The 17,739-nt window shown below is 49.9% G+C and overlaps 1 protein-coding gene across 1 annotated transcript in view; it reads right to left on the reverse strand.

The window, feature by feature from the left end:
• The window catches only part of RAB40C (RAB40C, member RAS oncogene family), a 35,935-nt gene that overhangs the window by 8,293 nt on the left and 9,903 nt on the right, over positions 1 to 17,739 (reverse strand). Inside the window, exons 2-3 of the mRNA XM_058815866.1 lie at positions 9,873 to 9,933; positions 7,130 to 7,190 (exon numbers count right to left, since the gene is read on the reverse strand). Coding sequence (XP_058671849.1) covers positions 7,130 to 7,190; positions 9,873 to 9,933 — 122 coding nt within the window. The remainder of the gene's footprint in view (positions 1 to 7,129; positions 7,191 to 9,872; positions 9,934 to 17,739) is intronic.

Below are 17,739 nucleotides of genomic sequence, written 5' to 3' on the forward strand. Positions count from 1 at the left end.
TGTCTGCCAGCTGAGCCTCCAAGCCACACCATGGCTCCAATATCCACATTTAGAGCCTCCATGGCTCCAGCACCCACATTTGGAGTGCAGACTGTCCAGGAGAGCTTCTCAAAGGCCAAGGTGCCCTTGCCTTGCTCCATCCCCATCCTGCCCAGCTGGGTATGGAGCCCAGCTGTGCTGCAGCTCAGCAGGGGCAGCAAGAAGGCTGCTCAACCCCTGGCCAGCTCCTGGTGCTTCAGAGAACCTCACACAGCTTCCAAGGAGCACTGGCATGCTGCAGACACCACGTTTCCAGAGCATGCATCCCAAATGCACTGTCACTGCCATTGCTGCCCCAGAGAGAACAGCACTCAGCCCTGCACAGGGAGGGGGCTGGCTCCAGCTCTGCACACAGTTCCAAGTAAGATCTGTCAGGCTTTTTTAAAGTCTCCTTTGGAATAACGCGCACAGAATTTTAATTTCCCCAACTCAACAAATGAACAGTTTCCCATTTGCAGCCTAATTTGTTCTCTAAGTGCTTAGATGGTTGTCAACACCGTATTATCTCCACAGCTTTCAATTTTTAGTTTCACAAAGCCCTTTTGTACCATTATGTACCCCAGGTTCCCACAGTATGGAGTGAAAAGCTCCACGCTCAGCTTCTCAGACCAAGGAGACCTGGAGCCCTCACAAGCCTCCAAAATCCTTCCTTCTTTTCCTCCTCAGTCTGCCTACAGCTTCTGTGTAGGCAGAAGCTGACTGGACTCATCCCCAGATCCATCTGGGGTCTTTTCACAGTTGGATTTTCAGAGTTCGTTGCCACTCTGGTTTTGTTCCACACTACTGGGATTGGCACAACCCTCAGCAGCCAGCGACAGAAATTTCCACATGAGTGCCTCCCATAGTGAACAAGGAACACAGACAGAGCACCAGTTATTGTATCCAGCAGCACATGTGGACACTTACTCTGCCAAAACCCAAATTTGCTTCCAGCAGGAGCTTACACAAAGATCTGTCCATGTAACTGAGGTGGTGATGGGGAAATATCATCTCTGCCTGCTTGCAGCAGGTTTGGACCAGGTTTATAAGCAAAAAGCTTTTAAAGGTAAGAGAAAATCAGCTTGCACACTCTCAATGCAAAGCAGGCTTGTCCAAAAAGACTTCCCAGATGGCTTTAGGGGCTTCCAGCACACAAGGAGCTGCTAGGAACACTTGCACAACTGCCAAGGACCTCAGCCCAAGGCAGGCAGGTGACAGGGTGGCCAGGAAAGTGTCACTTGCTGATATTCTCCACTGACGGAAAAAGGCTGCTGCTGAAGAAGGCTGAAGAGCCCCTCAGAGTGAATTTTCTGTCCCACAGGATGAAATAAACCTTAACCAGAAAGTCCAGTGCTGACAGGAACCAGAACACTCTGTCTCCTGCCTGCTCTTTCACATCTCCATTTATCGTGGCTTTCCAGCTGGCACCTCTGACACTGGCTCATGGACACCCTGCTGCCAAACCTCTTCCCAGCATTGGGGGTATTTATCACTGAGCTTTTGATAAGTATTTTGCAGGCAGGGCAGGCTCCTCCAGCAGCTGGGCAATCCTGTCTGAATGACCCAAGGCAGGTGAGGCATTTGTTGTAACCAAAAGAGCCATAAGGGAGGGCTCAATCTACACCTGAGTCTGCTGAGCTGCCAAAAATCCACCACCTTCCTGCATACTAAGAAGCCCTGAACAGGAGAAACAGCAGCTCCTCAAACCACCTGCCTAAGCTGAACTCAACAATATTCATAATTTCTTTAGGGCTGCAGCTTTGCTGCAAGATGGAAGCATTTTATCACACTGTCTGGGAAGGGTTTGGCAAGCCACACTTTCAGAAACAGTTTAAATCACTGGCATATGAGGACATCAGGAATGATCTTGACACTGCTTCTTCCTGGCTGGATCAGGAAGCACCACCACAGCTCCTTCTCCCCTCTGTGATCACTCTTGGAATAGTTTGCATTTGCTCACAGCAGCCAGAACAGTCACAGCTGCTCAAACAGCTGAGATCAGCCAGCCAGCTCTGCTGCAATGACTGAGACCTGGAAGCCAAGAAGAAAAAAAACAGGAGTCCAAGAGCAAAAAAGGTTTCTGCAGCACTTTTAAGCACACTAAAGGTGTGCTTAAATATTCTTTTCACTGTACCCCATGCTGTGACAATTAACATAAAATCCTTGTGCAGCACAGCAAGCTCCACTGCCCAAGCTGGCTCTGCAGGGCACAGCACTGCTTGGTTTCCATCTCTGCCTCCTCCCTGGCCCTGCAGTCACCATCACTGGCTGCACACTCCCCCTGCCCCATCTGTGCCTGGAGGCCAGTGCTCTGCTATCCCAGACACAAATGCTCCTCTTTTGCCCCAAAAGGAGACCCTGAAGTGATGTGCTCAGGACCTGCTGGCCCATCAGAACCAAACAGAGAAGGGGTTGAAGTGGAAACTCAACACCTAGGGAAGCAAGAGAAAAGGAGAGGGCTCCCAGGCACACCAGCACCACAAGCCCCCACCTGGAGCCCAAGAGCTCTGTCCCTGACAAGATCAGATCTGCTAAAGCAGGGCAGGGAGGAAGGCAAGAGCCCTGTGATCCTCAGAGCAAACCCTGAGGCAGTCATGCTGGAAGAAGGGGCTGGTTCTTGCTCAGAGCCAGCTCATCAGGGGCAGCAAGGATGTTTTACTGCAGATAATTTCAGGAGGAAGGAGCTCCTGCTGAATGTGACAGTCACATGGCTCAGGATCCAGGCCAGTGGGGTGGAGGAGAAACTGGGGAAGGCATCAAGGAGTCCTTTCCCTGGGGAGGGAGCAGCCAATTCAGCCTGAGCACTGCACCAGGCTGTGCCATGAGGGAAAAAAGAACTCCCAAGAAGGTCTGCTTGCTGTCTGGAGACTGTTTTTCCATGTTGCAACTTCTCCAGGGTCTACTTCAGAAAATTCAGGGTTTTTTTATCACTACACTTGAGAAACAATAGTGTGTGGGAAAGTCAGGCATGCTTCCCTGGCTTGGAGGTACTTTTCATACCAAGTGTTCTCTCAAGCACTGGCTATTCAGACCTGGGCAAGGGCTGCCAGGTTGCTGAGCCAGTCTCCTGCTCTCACAGCCAACCTGTACAAGTTCTCTCTGGAACCTCATTCTTCAAGCTCCCCTTGAGCTCTTTAGTCCTCTACTCAGTGAGAACCTTCCACTAATTCTCATCATGAAGGTGCTCAAGGCCAGTTTACACCAATCTGTTCCTGTACAAATATCACACTGAATTCAAACAGAGCTTTTCCCATGCTGGCACATCTTTCCTGTGCTGGATTTGTTCTTCCTGAGCTGTTGGGTTGTAGTTTCAATAAGCTGTTTCTCTTGCCTCCAAGGGGATTTGCACCAGCCTTCCTACAGCAGAAGTCTTCAAGTCTGATGATTCCAAGACAGTAGAAAGGAAAGCAAACAGCCCTGAATGCATCCTGGAGACCACACCTGGAGTACTGCACCCAGCTCTGGGGCCTCCAGCATGAGAGGGATGTGGGCATCTTGTAACAGTCCAGAGGAAGCCACAGAGATGCCCCAAGGGCTGGAGCCCCTCTGCTCTGGAGCCAGGCTGGCAGAGCTGGGGGTGCTCACCCGGAGAGGAGAAGCTCCAGGGACACCTCAGAGCCCCTGCCAGGGCCTGAAGGGGCTCCAGGAGAGCTGCAGGGAGACTGGGGACAAGGGATGGAGGGACAGGACACAGGGAATGGCTCCCACTGCCAGAGGGCAGGGATGGATGGGATATTGGGAATTGGGAATTGTTCCCTGTGAGGGTGGGCAGGCCCTGGCACAGGGTGCCCAGAGCAGCTGTGGCTGCCCCTGCATCCCTGGCAGTGCCCAAGGCCAGGCTGGGCAGGGCTGGGAGCAGCCTGGGACAGTGAAAGGTGTCCCTGGACATGGCAGGGGGTGGAACAGGATGGGCTTTAAGGTCCCTTCCAACCCAAACCACTCCATAATTCTAAATCACAGAACTCAGAAGCATTTCTGTGTTTCTCTGCCAAGACCACATTGGTTATGCTGTATTTATGCTAAGGCCATGCCAGAAGAAGTCAGCTTCTGCATACCGAAAATAACTGGAGGTGTTGGAAGTCCACCCTTGCAGTCACACAGGCATTTGTTATTCAAAACAAACAGTCCTCTTCTTTGGTTAACCATTCAGAGTATAAATTTTGATATTTTCTTCTTCCACTGAAAGTTGTGGCGAGTTATTTAAGAGACGTGGTATCTGTATTCCTGCTAATACAGGAACATGGGAGCCAACCACTTGTGGCTGAAAACAATCTGAGTTTTACTCCAAGCCACCTGGAGAAGACTGTACAAGGACTCCAGCCATTTTCAACAGGCATTTTCCCTGTGGTCATCTCCTGGGCACTTCCAGAGGGCCTGGAGAGACTTCCCTTGGGAATTACCTCTCCTCATCCTAGGCTGCCTTGCTCCTTAGGGCTGGTTTGCTGCTTTTAAGCACTGACTGTTTGTGCAGACCAGGATTAAAGCATCACAACAGCACTTTGCAAAAGGCATTTGTTGCACAAGCAGAGGGCAGTCTTGAGGCAAAGGTGTGAGCTACACCTTGCTGTGCAAGGGAGCTCCATTCTCCAGCATTCAGCAGTGAAGTGCTGTCTACAACTTCCTGAAAGAAGGTGGGAGTCAGGTGGGGATTGGTCTCTCCTCCCAAGTAACAAGTGACAGGGTGAGAAGAAGCAACCTCAAGTTGTGCTAGGGGAGGTTTACATTGCATTTTGGGGTAATTTCTTCATTAAAAGTGTGGTCAGGCATTAGCACAGGCTGTCCAGTGCACTGGTGGAGTCAACATCCCTGGATATTTTAAAAAAATCCACGCAGAATGTGGTGCTGAGAGACATGGTTTACCTGGGCCTTGGCAGTTCTGGGTTCCTAGTTTGACTTGATGACCTCAGAGGGCTTTTTCAGCCTTAGGGATTCCATGGCTCTCTAAAGCATTCACACTAGAGGTCCCCCTGTCTGGCTGATGAGGTTCACTGTCTCTCAGACTCACTCCTCGGGAGGGCTAGGCAGTGAGATGGATGAGGCAAACCTTGCTGATGTTCAGGTGAGAGTTCCTGCAGCAATACTGATAAATACAGCTGAAGAAGGTCAAGAGCCTCACTTTGAGGAAGGACGAGAAAATCAATCCCTTTCAAGCCTGCGGGCAGCCAGGTACACGACACCTTGTGGCACCCAAGGGTAGTGTCCAGGGAGAACAGGCTGCAGGAATCACAGGGAGGTGCTGTGCCAGTGCCTCACAGCTCCAGGCAGGTTCCAGACAGATGTGTCCCTCTCCCCATCCAACTGGAATGTTCTCATCACTGCCCATTTCAGCTCTGCCCTGTGCCCCAGTTTGCCCTGTGGCAGCAGCAGGTGCAAGGTCTGGTGTGTGGGCTCAGGCTCTGAGGGTGCAGTGTCTCTGCAGACACTTGCTCTGAGGAGCTCCAGGTCACACCAAGGGGAGTTACCACAGTGCACAGTGGCTGCACAGAGGGCCAAAAGCCCCCAGGTGACATTCCTGGACACAGCAGCTGCTGCTTTCCATTCCCAGTGTGATCTGACACAGCAAGGTCTTAGAAAGAGCCTGATCAAAGCTGAGTTCTGTGGTCACCAGAAAACCACACTGACCAGTTCTGTTCACCTCTAACTAGTGAGGGAAGCCACAAGGCCTCAAGCCCACAGGTTCCATGAGAAGGTTCTGGATTCCTAATCCCTGGAATTGCTCAAGGCCAGGCTGGATGGGGCTTGGAGCACACTGGTCTAGTGGAGGGTGTCCCTGCAGATGGGAGAGGGTTGGAATGAGATGAGCCTCAAGGTCCCTTCCAAAGCAAACAGTGATTATGTGATGGGGGTTACAGATTTTTTCTGAAAAGTAGTAAAGGCTGAAAGAAAATGCAATGTAGAAGCTGAAAGAAACTCAGACACAGGACTGAACATGTGAACAGGAGATCCTGCACTCTCCCACCGCAGAACTCCACCAGGAGCACCAGGAAATTGGCCTCTGCTTCAAAGGAGCTGCCTCAAAGCATCCAGACCACCAGAGATGTGCACTAACATGAATAAACAGGACATGGGGAGATCTCAACAGCACACTCCAGGTGAGGGGCTCCTATGTCTAGAGCACAAGTGAATTTGCAGGAAGTCAGAGAAAGAGAACAACACAGATTCTGCCAGTTAGCAAAGCAAATGTCTACAGATACAAGCAGCAAAAAGCCAAAAGTGGTAAGAGCTTGAGTAGAAGTAAAATGTTTCCCAAAGGCTGGGAATCTCCCAGGATACTGGCCTGCTTAGGAGGCTGACAGACAGCTTCTGACTCCTAGTGCCTAACAAAAGAGGAATTTTCTCCAAAGCTTTACAACTTGAAAACAATAAGGAAAATAAAGGGGCTCATTTAACTTAGGTAAACTTTATCCTGGAGGGACCCTGCCATGCTACTAAAAGGACAACAGCAGAACTGTCTGAAAGCACTATTAAACAGCAATTTATTAAATGCAATTTTCCAGAGGACCACGAGATTTTTGTGCTGTTGAGGATCTTGATGTTATTCTGGAGCAGGGCCCAAAGAAGAAACTCAAAATGTAACACTGTGCCTCATGTTTTGAGGAACACACATACTTTACGTTCCAATTGAGCTGCTCTAGTTTCAAGTCTGCCTCAGACACACAAGTAGGAGCCACCCCTATTTTTGGAACTGACTCGAAAGCAACACAGACTGGAAGAACTCCACTGGGAAAGCCAGTGCCATATTTAAACAAATTTTAAAAACCTCAGAAAGTAGGAGCTCCCACATTAAAGCTGAGGCAGATCTAGAGCGAGAATTGCCTCATCCTCCCTGACGACCTCTCAGCCCTCCTCTAGAAATTAAGAGTGAATATTGTCTGCACAGACCTTTTCTGTAGGAGTTTAGCAAAGTCTGCCATTCACTCCCTTCTCTCCCACCACTTCATAAGAACAGAATCCCAGGCAACATGACAACACTGAGTGTCTCTTGTCATCTACAGAGATCCTTTTGGTGATCAGTGCATTCCTCTTCAGAGCTCTTTACTATGGCAGGAAAGACTTACACATCCCAAAGTTCAAGCACATATCCCATCAAAGCCCTGAAAGCAGCACTTACCTGGGCTCCCCTGGAGTAGGATCTGAAAATAGTGCAAAATCTTCCTTGCCCTGAGGTGTCCCTAAAACACAGAAAAGTTACAGCTATGAGAGGTGGAGAACTGACTCCCATACTGCACATCTCCTACTGGCCATAAAGAAATAAAATAAAATAAAAATCAGGGTTGATCTAGTCAGATCTTTAGGACAGGCAGGGTACCCAAAGTCCTCTGCACTGTGGGTTCTTCTGGGGAAGAACTGGTGAATACATCTCCACCTTTGGGTAGAGGTTGTCACTGTCATTGTGCTTCCCATGGAGAAGACACATGCCCAAACCTTGGGCTGCAGCACTGCTGGATGATGTGTGAGGGTATAAGTCATTTTACTCCCTTGGGCAAAGGATTTTCTGCCTGGTTCCCTTCAGTCCACAGGAGTTCAAAGTCAGAGTGAGTGTACAGAGGTTTCCCAGCCATGGAGAACAGCCAACCTAAATATGACCACTCACAGGAGGAGAAACTGCCTTGCACTAGGCTTCACCTGTTTTTCCACTACATTTTAACCAAAATAAAGGGAATTCTCTTGGAATTCTCTTTATACCCAGATCCCTGACAGACCTGGTCTATATACCCTACAGAAAGTGAGGATCAGGAGTGGGGTACAGTGTTTCTAGACCACTGTGACAATAAGGGGCCTTTCAGTCACTGTAACTTGTCTTGTCTGGACAAGGTGCAAATAAGTGTGACAACACTGCCAGCACCTCACAGTGACCTTCTGGAATAAGACAGCAGAGTCCAGCACTCTGATTTAACCAGGATATACTGAAATGTGTCAGGCTCATCAGAGACACATTATGGTGTTTCTCAAATCTATTCCCTGGGCCAGGATAAAAGACACTTTAATGACCACTGAGAAGGCTGAGGAATCCCTCAGCCCCAGATTTGCAGCTCTAGGAAAAACACATTGACCTCACATGCAGGACAGTCATTTTCTCAGATGTAAAGCTTTGTAGGATCCTGGACATCAATCTAACAGCCTGTGCTTACACATCCTTCTCCCTCAACAATCAAATACTGGGTAAGTAATGGTAAAAGATTACTCTAAGGCATCATCAATCAGTGTTATCAGCTTTTCAGTTTCTGTGCTGTTCTCCAGCTCAAGAATTACATTATAAAAAGGGAAGCACTAAGTTACTACACACCTGGGGCTGAAATGTTAAAATAGGTTTCTTACAAGAGAGACAAGAATGCAAGTGGCACATAAAAACATGGAGGCTACAAGAGATAAATTAGCTGCTTCTGTTCTTTTTTGTAAGAAAAATGAGGACATTCAGCTTCAAAGAGCAGGGGTGTAATTAAACCACCAAACTACACACTGCCAGAGTCAGTCACTGAGGCTTAGAACATGGAGTTCATTCCTATTTAACAATTCACACATGTTACTAATATCCCTGTTACTTGACCCAAGCATTTCTAAGGGGATATTTAACTCCATGTTTTAGGACTGTGTCATTCCCTAATTCCCAGATCTGGGTGAAAACCAGGGTAGGGACAGACAACCTATCCTGTCCTTCCCTTCCTCTTTCATCTCCACAGCCTGCTGTGTCAGCTCCTCAGCAAGTCAGACAAAGCTCAGCCAGAAGGGCTCCAGCTGTCCCTCAGGTGCTGACAGATAAGGCTGGGGTTACCCCTCCCATGCAGGGCTCTCCATCTGTGTCCCAGGCTCTGGTCACTCCAGTCAGTCCTGCTCCCCAGGGGCCCACCCCACCCTGAGGTGGTGATGCCTCCTCACTGCTTGTTTGAATTTTCTACTCAAGGCCTTGAGAAATATCCAGCTGCTGAGGGACCAAGGGTTTCACCTGTTTTATTCTTCTGCTTTCCTTCTCTTGTTTCTGTTTCTCATCCTTGGATATCAGGAAAATCCAGTATTGCTTCCAAAACAATACCAGTCCCTCAGTGATTGAGAGCAGTACAGGAACATAGAATGATGGAATGGTTTGGTTGGAAGGGATGTTATACACCAAGCAGCTCCACCCCTGCTATGCAGGGACACCTCCCACTGTCCCAGGTCACTCCAAGCCCTGCCCAGCCTGGCCTTGGGCACTGCCAGGGATCCAGGGGCAGCCACAGCTGCTCTGGGCACCCTGTGCCAGGGCCTGCCCACCCTCCCAGGGAACAATTCCTCATTCCCAATATCCCATCCAGCCCTGCCCTCTGGCAGTGGGAGCCATTCCCTGTGTCCTGTCCCTCCATCCCTTGTCCCCAGTCCCTCTCCAGCTCTCCTGGAGCCCCTTCAGGCCCTGGCAGGGGCTCTGAGGTGTCCCTGGAGCTTCTCCTCTCCAGGGGAGCACCCCCAGCTCTCCCAGCCTGGCTCAGAGCAGAGGGGCTCCAGCCCTTGGAGCACCTTCATGGCCTCCTCTGAACCTGTTCTAACATATCCATGTGCTTCTTGTGCCAGGAGCTCTGGACAAGAGAACTACAGGTGGGGTCTCAAGTGCAGAGTAACAGTGAAAATGGTCAGTTATGACAGACAATGACTGAATTCAGACCATTCCAGCAAAGAGTAGCATGGTGTTTGTGCTACTTGACTGACAGAAAGGAATCTTCTTTGCCAGAGTAACTTTCAGGGAAAAACAGCCAGGAAGTCTCACCACACCCCAGGGATGGTCCACACTCTCCACAGCCTGGTAGAGCATCCCCCAGCCCTGTGTCCCTGCTCACCTGGCCTGAGCTCCCAGGGCTTGGGTTACAGAGGCTCAGAACACTCACCAGAGTTCCAGCTTGACCCTTCTGCCGTCCAACAGGATAGTAGTGGTCTTGTAGTCAATTCCTGAAAGAAAAGCAATGAAAAGCTGAGCAAACCCTGAGAACATCTTCAGAGATGCACAAGAACCTTGCTCTGCCCACATGGAACTCTCATTTCATGTTTCCTAAAGGGATGTATTCTCCTTGTTCTGCTGCCTCTTTGAGGAGAGCTACAGAGACCTGACAGGACCAGACTCCTGCTCCATGGCAAAGGCAGCTCTGTGGAGCTCTATGAAAACACACTTAACCCCTACATTGCTTCTCACTTCTCCATTGTGGTTTTAAACCTCTCAGAACTTGAGTTCTAGGAGAAATTGGATGGGGCTTAGAGCAACCTAGGAAGATGTCCTTGACCATGGCACAGGGGATGGAAAAAGGTGAGCTTCAGGGTTCCTTGTAACCCAAGTCACTCCATGATTCTCAGAGATTCAGTGATTTGTAGCATTATCCCACATGGCAGTGATAAATTAGACTGCTAGGGGGTGAACAGACAGAAACAATTTGGATACATCTCTGCTACATCAGCCTGCAGTCCCAGCATTTCTCAACCGCAGCAGCAGGGCACTTTGGGAGAGCTTACAGGAAGGCTGTCCAAAGATTGCTGTCCCTCCTTCTGAGCAGCTCTGGGGTGTGGATCACAGGGGGCAGGTAAGGCAGGACACACTCCCCCCTTGTGAAGGCCTGAGAAGCAGCACAGACATCTGCTTTTGCTTTTCACAGAGCCCCAGCACTGGAGCAGCAGAAACCCCACAAACCACAACAACCAGCTGGGCTGGCATGCAACTCACTCACACAAGGGGCGTCACTACCTTCAGATACATCAGAAATTTGTTAAAGCTGGGAGCCTGTCTCACAGACAGACTGAAAAGTTTGAAAAGAAACATCTCCCCTTACAAGCAACAGGCCCAACCCACATGGAACACAGCATTCCCTGCAGCCCCAGGCACAGGGCAAGAGGCACAACTGCACCTCCCACCTCCTGCCCAAAGCTGAGGGGCACCAGGAAAAGCAGCTTCTCTGCAAGCTCTTGTTAATGAGCTTCAAGTGTAGTGAAATTGCATAAACAAAGCAGAGAGCACCATTACTGCACACCCACTGAAGCATCAACTAATTTACAACCTTTTAATAAAGCACAGTCACTTCACTCTAATTACATCAACTTTAGTTTTTCTTCTTGCCAACAGATATCAAACTTTGAATATCTATTAAAACCCCACACTGTGTTATGTGTTATGACCTGCATTTCCCTTTTCCTGCAAGGAGAGCACTGCCCTGACAACCAGACAAGTTTGTCAATAAAGCAAATGGATTTTTCTGAGTCATCCGCAGGAGTTCCCTGTTAGTGAAAACAAATTAGATTTCAGCCTTCATAGGGTGCTATAAAAAGCAATAAAGATAATTATCTTAAATTCCAACTATTTCCAGTGCTGCATCACAGAAAATAGGCAGTTTACATTTTATCTTCCTCCAGAGACAAGTGAATGATCTGTATTTATTTCCAGGCAGACATAAATCTCCCTCATCCCCAGGGATGGTGAGGAGTAGTGGGAGTAAGGCTGCTCTGCTACCAGAAGGGAGCATCCAGACATTTTCCCCTGCCAGCTCCTGAACCAGGACCTGCTGGGCTGTTAGGGAATAGGCTAATTCAGCCCATTGCTCTGATTCAGATGCAAAATCCCGACAGACTCTGGCCCCTCCTCAGGCACAAGAGCTCCCTGTCAGCAGTGAGTCCCAATCACCCCCAGTGCCAGCAGGGCACAGCTGGAGCAGCTGTGTGAAAGCACCATGGGTGGGAACAGGGACAGTTTTCAGGGCACCGAGGCCACATGCTTCCAAAAATGCCACTGCTGAGCTGAAACAAATCGCTTGACTACAGCTTTTAAAAGTGAGAGAGGTTCAGCTAAACTGGGAAGAGAAGGAAACTTGTTAATGGAAATGTCAAATCCGCAGATGTCGTCATTGTGCTCCTCGCCCGCTAACTGCCCAGCCTACATCCCCAGAGGAACATGGGGTCCCTGTCCTCAAAACTCATGACCTGGTCACCAGAGAAATGCTTTAAATAATCCATGTTCATCTCAAACTATACACATACTTTAATCCAGAGGGACACCAGTTTTTGGGCGTTGCATATGCTGGCCCAAGGAGGTCACACACACTCCAGTTAAAAGCAAGCTGGTATCTGGTTATGGGCCGAGGAAAGTGCTGCACTTTTAAATGTACAAACACCCAAACTGAGACTAAAGGTTTTGGAGCAAACTCTGCCTACAAGCTCATTAATGAAAGACAAAAATCTGCACAACTGCAATGTTTTGGAGAAAATTTCAGCTTCCCTTTTCCATAAACACTCAGTGCATCAGGACAGCTCAAAGGCACTCCCTGGTTTTGGTCTGTTATTTTAGCTGGTTAGCACTGAGTATGCTGCAGTTCACAAGCACAGCTCTCTTGTGGCTCTCCTGGTGAGACAAAACCTGCATCAATTTGGAGGTGCCCTCAAAATCATGGGACTCTGCACTGTGCTGAACACCAGTACTGGCCCCTTTCAGTCCCAGTAACCCACAACCATGTCCTGAGCAGCAGCCCAAGGCACTCCCTCATTTACAGCTCACAGGGAAGCTGAGCAGCCAAGCTCCCTTTCCCAGGCCCAGCCTACAGCTCAAGCTCAGCCCTGGCTCCCTCCTTGTCCCAGAGATCTGGGGACAGAGGGTCACAGCAGCCACTAGATGCCACCTCTGCTCTGATGCTGCTGGCAGTGCATGGCCACGGCCATACCAGGGCTGCCCCTCCATCTTTACATTTCAGGCAGCACAGACACAAGGGAAGTTTTCAGAACTTCTTTTCTACAGGTGACAGGGTTTCCCCCACCTGAGCATCACTCTGCTCACAGCCAAGCACAGCTGATTTCGGGATGGACACTGAGTGGCTCTGATGCCACTCCCCTGACAGAGAGGGACCAGCCCCAGCACGGGCTGCTCCCGCAGCACACCCGGCCCAGCACGGGCTGCTCCCACAGCACACACAGCACGGGCTGCTCCCACAGCACACCCGGCCCAGCACGGGCTGCTCCTGCAGCACACACAGCACGGGCTGCTCCCGCAGCACACACAGCACGGGCTGCTCCTGCAGCACACACAGCACGGGCTGCTCCTGCAGCACACACAGCACGGGCTGCTCCCGCAGCACACCCGGCCCAGCACGGGCTGCTCCCGCAGCACACACAGCACAGGCTGCTCCCGCAGCACACACAGCACGGGCTGCTCCCGCAGCACACACAGCACAGGCTGCTCCCGCAGCACACACAGCACAGGCTGCTCCCGCAGCACACCCGGCCCAGCACGGGCTGCTCCCGCAGCACACACAGCACAGGCTGCTCCCGCAGCACACCCAGCCCAGCACGGGCTGCTCCCGCAGCACACACAGCACGGGCTGCTCCTGCAGCACACACAGCCCAGCACGGGCTGCTCCTGCAGCACACCCAGCACGGGCTGCTCCTGCAGCACACACAGCACGGGCTGCTCCTGCAGCACACACAGCCCAGCACGGGCTGCTCCTGCAGCACACACAGCCTAGCACGGGCTGCTCCCGCAGCACACACAGCCCAGCACGGGCTGCTCCCGCAGCACACACAGCCCAGCACGGGCTGCTCCCGCAGCACACACAGCCCCAGCACGGGCTGCTCCCGCAGCACACACGGCCCAGAGATCCGGCCCTGCCCGGCCCCGCAGCAGCAGCGCTGGGGGAAAAGAAACCACTCTTGTTTAAAGCCTATTTTATATCAACTGATCTCTTTCTGGGCCGATATTACCATGATGCAACAAAGCAAATGAGGCTCAGAGAACAAGTCTGGGCTGTTCTCTGGGATTTAGCATTCAGGCCGACTCCTGTGTTATTTTTCCAGCCCTGCTTTAGACTCCTGTTATGCTGATGCCATCCCAGCCCCATTCCTGCAGCAGAGAGATGACCTGGCACAGAGGGATCTGCTGTACCACTCCTGTATCTGCCAGCCTGGCACAGAGGGATCTGCTGTACCAAGCCTGTATCTGCCAGCCTGGCACAGAGGGATCTGCTGTACAAATCCTGTACCTGCCAGCCTGGCACAAAGGGATCTGCTGTACCAAGCCTGTATCTGCCAGCCTGGCACAGAGGGATCTGCTGTACCACTCCTGTACCTGCCAGCCTGGCACAGAGGGATCTGCTGTACCAAGGCTGTATCTGCTAACCTGGCACAGAGGGATCTGCTGTACCAAGCCTGATGTCAGACACCACACTCTCCTCCATGGAGCTGGGTTCCATGCTCCTGGGCAAGGTTCTGGGAAATCCCAAACCTTTCCTTCTTTCTTTTGCCAGTTGCTCTAAGGAAAATCTAAGAAAGCAAGTCATTTTCCCATGGGAATCCACAGGATGTGTTATAGGAAACTCTGATCTCTTCCAAATTACTCATGCCAAGCCCAACACACTTGGCATCAGTATCACCTGAAAACTCCACACCCAACCTGAGCTTACTTAAAGCTTTCACCCAAAAGATGACACTTGATGTAAAAAGGAAAAGTTAAACCCCTCCAAGAGAAATGGTAACTTTTTCCCAGCACTTGATACCACTTTGTATCAGGCTGTTACCTTTCCCCTGGGAATTCATGGCTCAGACACACGTGTATGTCCACTCTGCCAAGCTTCTGCTCTGCACCTGCATGAGCAGCAAAAACACAAAGGAGGGGGCAGCGGCCAAGCAGGTACATGGGTCTGGAAGTCACACTGGAAAAGGGAGAAACACAAGGGAGATGTGCATTTCATGCTCTCCCTTTAAAGAGGTTGATCCCAGGAAAATTGCTTTAAACAGCTCAAGTGAACAAAGCTCTATAAATATTTACTACTGAAACATGGTGGCCTGTTTTTGTGGGTTTTGTGTGGGTCTTTGTTTCAGAGAAGAGGAGACAAGTTTGCAGCTGTACACTCATCAGGTGGCTCTGCCCTAACACCTGGGTGGAGGCCAGGAGGGCACCTCCCCTTAACAAGGCAGGTTTGAGCAAAACCCAAGAGCAGCAAGTGCCTCTTTCCTCCTTCAGCTTCCCAAGCTGATCCCCACTGCCCTGGGGGAGGGAGATTGCAGCTCCCAGGGTAATGCCAGAGCCAACACTGCTGCTGTGGTCACTGGTCCACATCAAGTGTCCTCCTCCAGGGATGCTCTAATGATCCAAGGCCCAGCTAACACACACATCACAAAGGTACAACCAGGGATGAAGGGCTCAGCCCACATTAACCAAGCCAGCAGCAGGATTTCCTGAGACCTTCCCCAAAAGCTGCCAGCACCATCTCCAGTGGGTATCTGCAGTGTCTCTAAGAAGAACATAATTTATTCACAAATCTGGGCCAGGAGACATTCCAGGTGATGCTCAAAAATCTCTTTCCAAAGGAAAAAAAATGAAAAGTAGTAAAAATAAATCAACGTACTCAAGTGAAACACTGATATAGTTTTAAGACTTAAAGCTTGCTTTCCTTCTGAGGGAGACTCCTTGTCACTTGCAGTCATTTCCAGTTTGTGTGAGTCAGATTGGTCAAAGATGCTTTTTCCACCTCATTTCTTACATGAATGTTTCTGCTTGTGGGAGCTTGGAATCCACCTCGCTGTTAGTCCACCCACAAAAAAAAAAAACCCAGTGCACATTATTTTAACTTCATTAAAACTCAGTTCCCCCAGCTTGCAGACATGTGCTATATGATGCAACCTCAGCTTTTTTCCTCCTTTTAAAGATTAAATTTGGTTTCATTTATTTTTAATTCAAAAGAAGATAACCAACCTGCTTGCAAAGAGATACATAAGGTCAACAGGCAAAATTGGAGGTGTGCAGTGATGATGAGCCAAGGCCAAACCTTTACTCAATGCATCATATAAATAAGAAATAAGATAAACTGAGTGGACTTTTGTTACCTGACTAATGCTGCAATTCAGTGGATTGTTCCTTTATCTACAGACATAATTAAGTCAGAGTGGCTGCATTCTGCAACTCTTGATGGCATCTGAGCACTCAGAAGAGGGCTAAAGGTGAGCTGTGCCTGGCCTCTTGCAGCCCTGCAGAAATGCTCTGCTTGACTGGGAAATCTTAAGGCTGGCTCAGAAGCCACAGAAAGACTCAATGTGTCACCACAGAGCCTCACCCAGCCAGCCTGGTGATGGACTTTGGTTTGTGACTGTCATTAGTGCAGCTGAAGCCACCACACCACAGATGTGTAACTGAAAAAGTTGCATTTTCCCCCAAACACCCCCGGCTCCTCTGTTTGCTCACAGGTCATCAGCTCTGTACAAGGTCTGGGGCACTCAAAAGGCCTCACTAAAGCTTTGTAGGTTTAGTGCCACACTGACCACTGGCTGCTGGGAGGAGGGGACAGCACAGGGCTGGAATGAAAACATAGAGAATACACATCAAATATTTAACTTGCTGAGATTTCACAGTGAACTCGAGTGAGCCGCTGTGAAGGGCTGGTCATGCTGTGTGGCAGCACAGAGGAGCCTCAAGAGAAAGGGACACAGAGCTCTGGGGGCAGGGAGCTGACAGATTGAAACATGCCATGATCATAAAACACCAACAGTATCCAGCCAGGAATTTGTAACCTGTGTCGTGACAATCCCTCCTTACCACACAGGGAAGGATCAAAGCCACAATCACTCAGTGTGCAGCTGGGCTTAGAGGCATGTTCTCACTGCCACAAAGGTAGATAAGCACTTAGGAACACTTCAGAGTTGGTCAATGGACTGCAAATCCTTTACTGTGTGTCTGCAAAAGGAAAATATCAAGGATGAATCTGTGGTGAAGCTTCTCAGCACCAAGGATCCAGGAGCTGTGACTAAGCAGGGGTGGGTAAATTTGGTTTTAAAACCTTATCAACAGTTTTGTCAACACTGTGGGTGCCAAGAACACCACAGCAATTGTGAATTTTTGTGAGAACATAAACCATGCATGAGAGCCCTGTCCCTTCCAGCCAGGGGTCCCCAGGAGGGGTCTGGTGAGGGTGTCCCCTCTTCTGAGCCCTCTTGCAGGGCTGGCACAGCCTGGCTGGGTGTCACTCAGGCTCCCCCTGGCACACCTTTGGGGACATACCATACATGTGTTTCTGTCACATAAACTAGCTGTCATCTTACTGGTGTGTATGCAAGACATGAGCTGCTGAAAGGTCCCTCCCTCTCCCTCCAAAGGGCCTGTGCCAACCTTCCTGCTGGATTTAAAAAGGAAAAAACAATTTGTGCTGCACACAGTGCAGAGGCTGCCCCTTCTTCAGTGCTGGAACTGGAACTGCACTCTGCTAAGTCCAGCCCAAGGCCATTAATGCAGAAATTCATTTATCCCAAATGCCAGTGATACCCCAGCAGTGTCCAAAGGCTCCTTGTGGATTAAAATGTCTTATTTTATGGTTTTGTTGTTCTGGGTTTTTTTACCTCACCAGCCTGTGAGTGAAAAGGCAGAATTCACCTATCAGAATTGGTTGTTTGTGGGTAAAAGCTGATAGAGGAGGACTTGTTGCTTCACTTCTAGTCAAACAAGGCAGACTGGCATGGAAACCACAGGTGGCCAGGAGCTGCTGAAAGCATGTTCAGAGCAAACAGGTCTAACCAAGTGTACTAATCCAACACCAAACCCACTCCCAGGCAGAAGGAGCTGCTGGGCCAGCACCCAGGTTATGCATGCACCCACAGATGCAGCTTTAAGATCCTCTAGTTTCACAAGCACTTTAAAAACAGGCAGAAACATCTGTAAGAAGATACCACAGGTGCATTATCTTCCATCCCTAGCTTAGAGGAATAGTTACTGTCTCTGTCATCTGTAAGTGATACTAAATTGTT

This window comes from Ammospiza caudacuta, chromosome 17 (assembly GCF_027887145.1).
Source record: "Ammospiza caudacuta isolate bAmmCau1 chromosome 17, bAmmCau1.pri, whole genome shotgun sequence".
NCBI lineage: Eukaryota > Metazoa > Chordata > Aves > Passeriformes > Passerellidae > Ammospiza > Ammospiza caudacuta.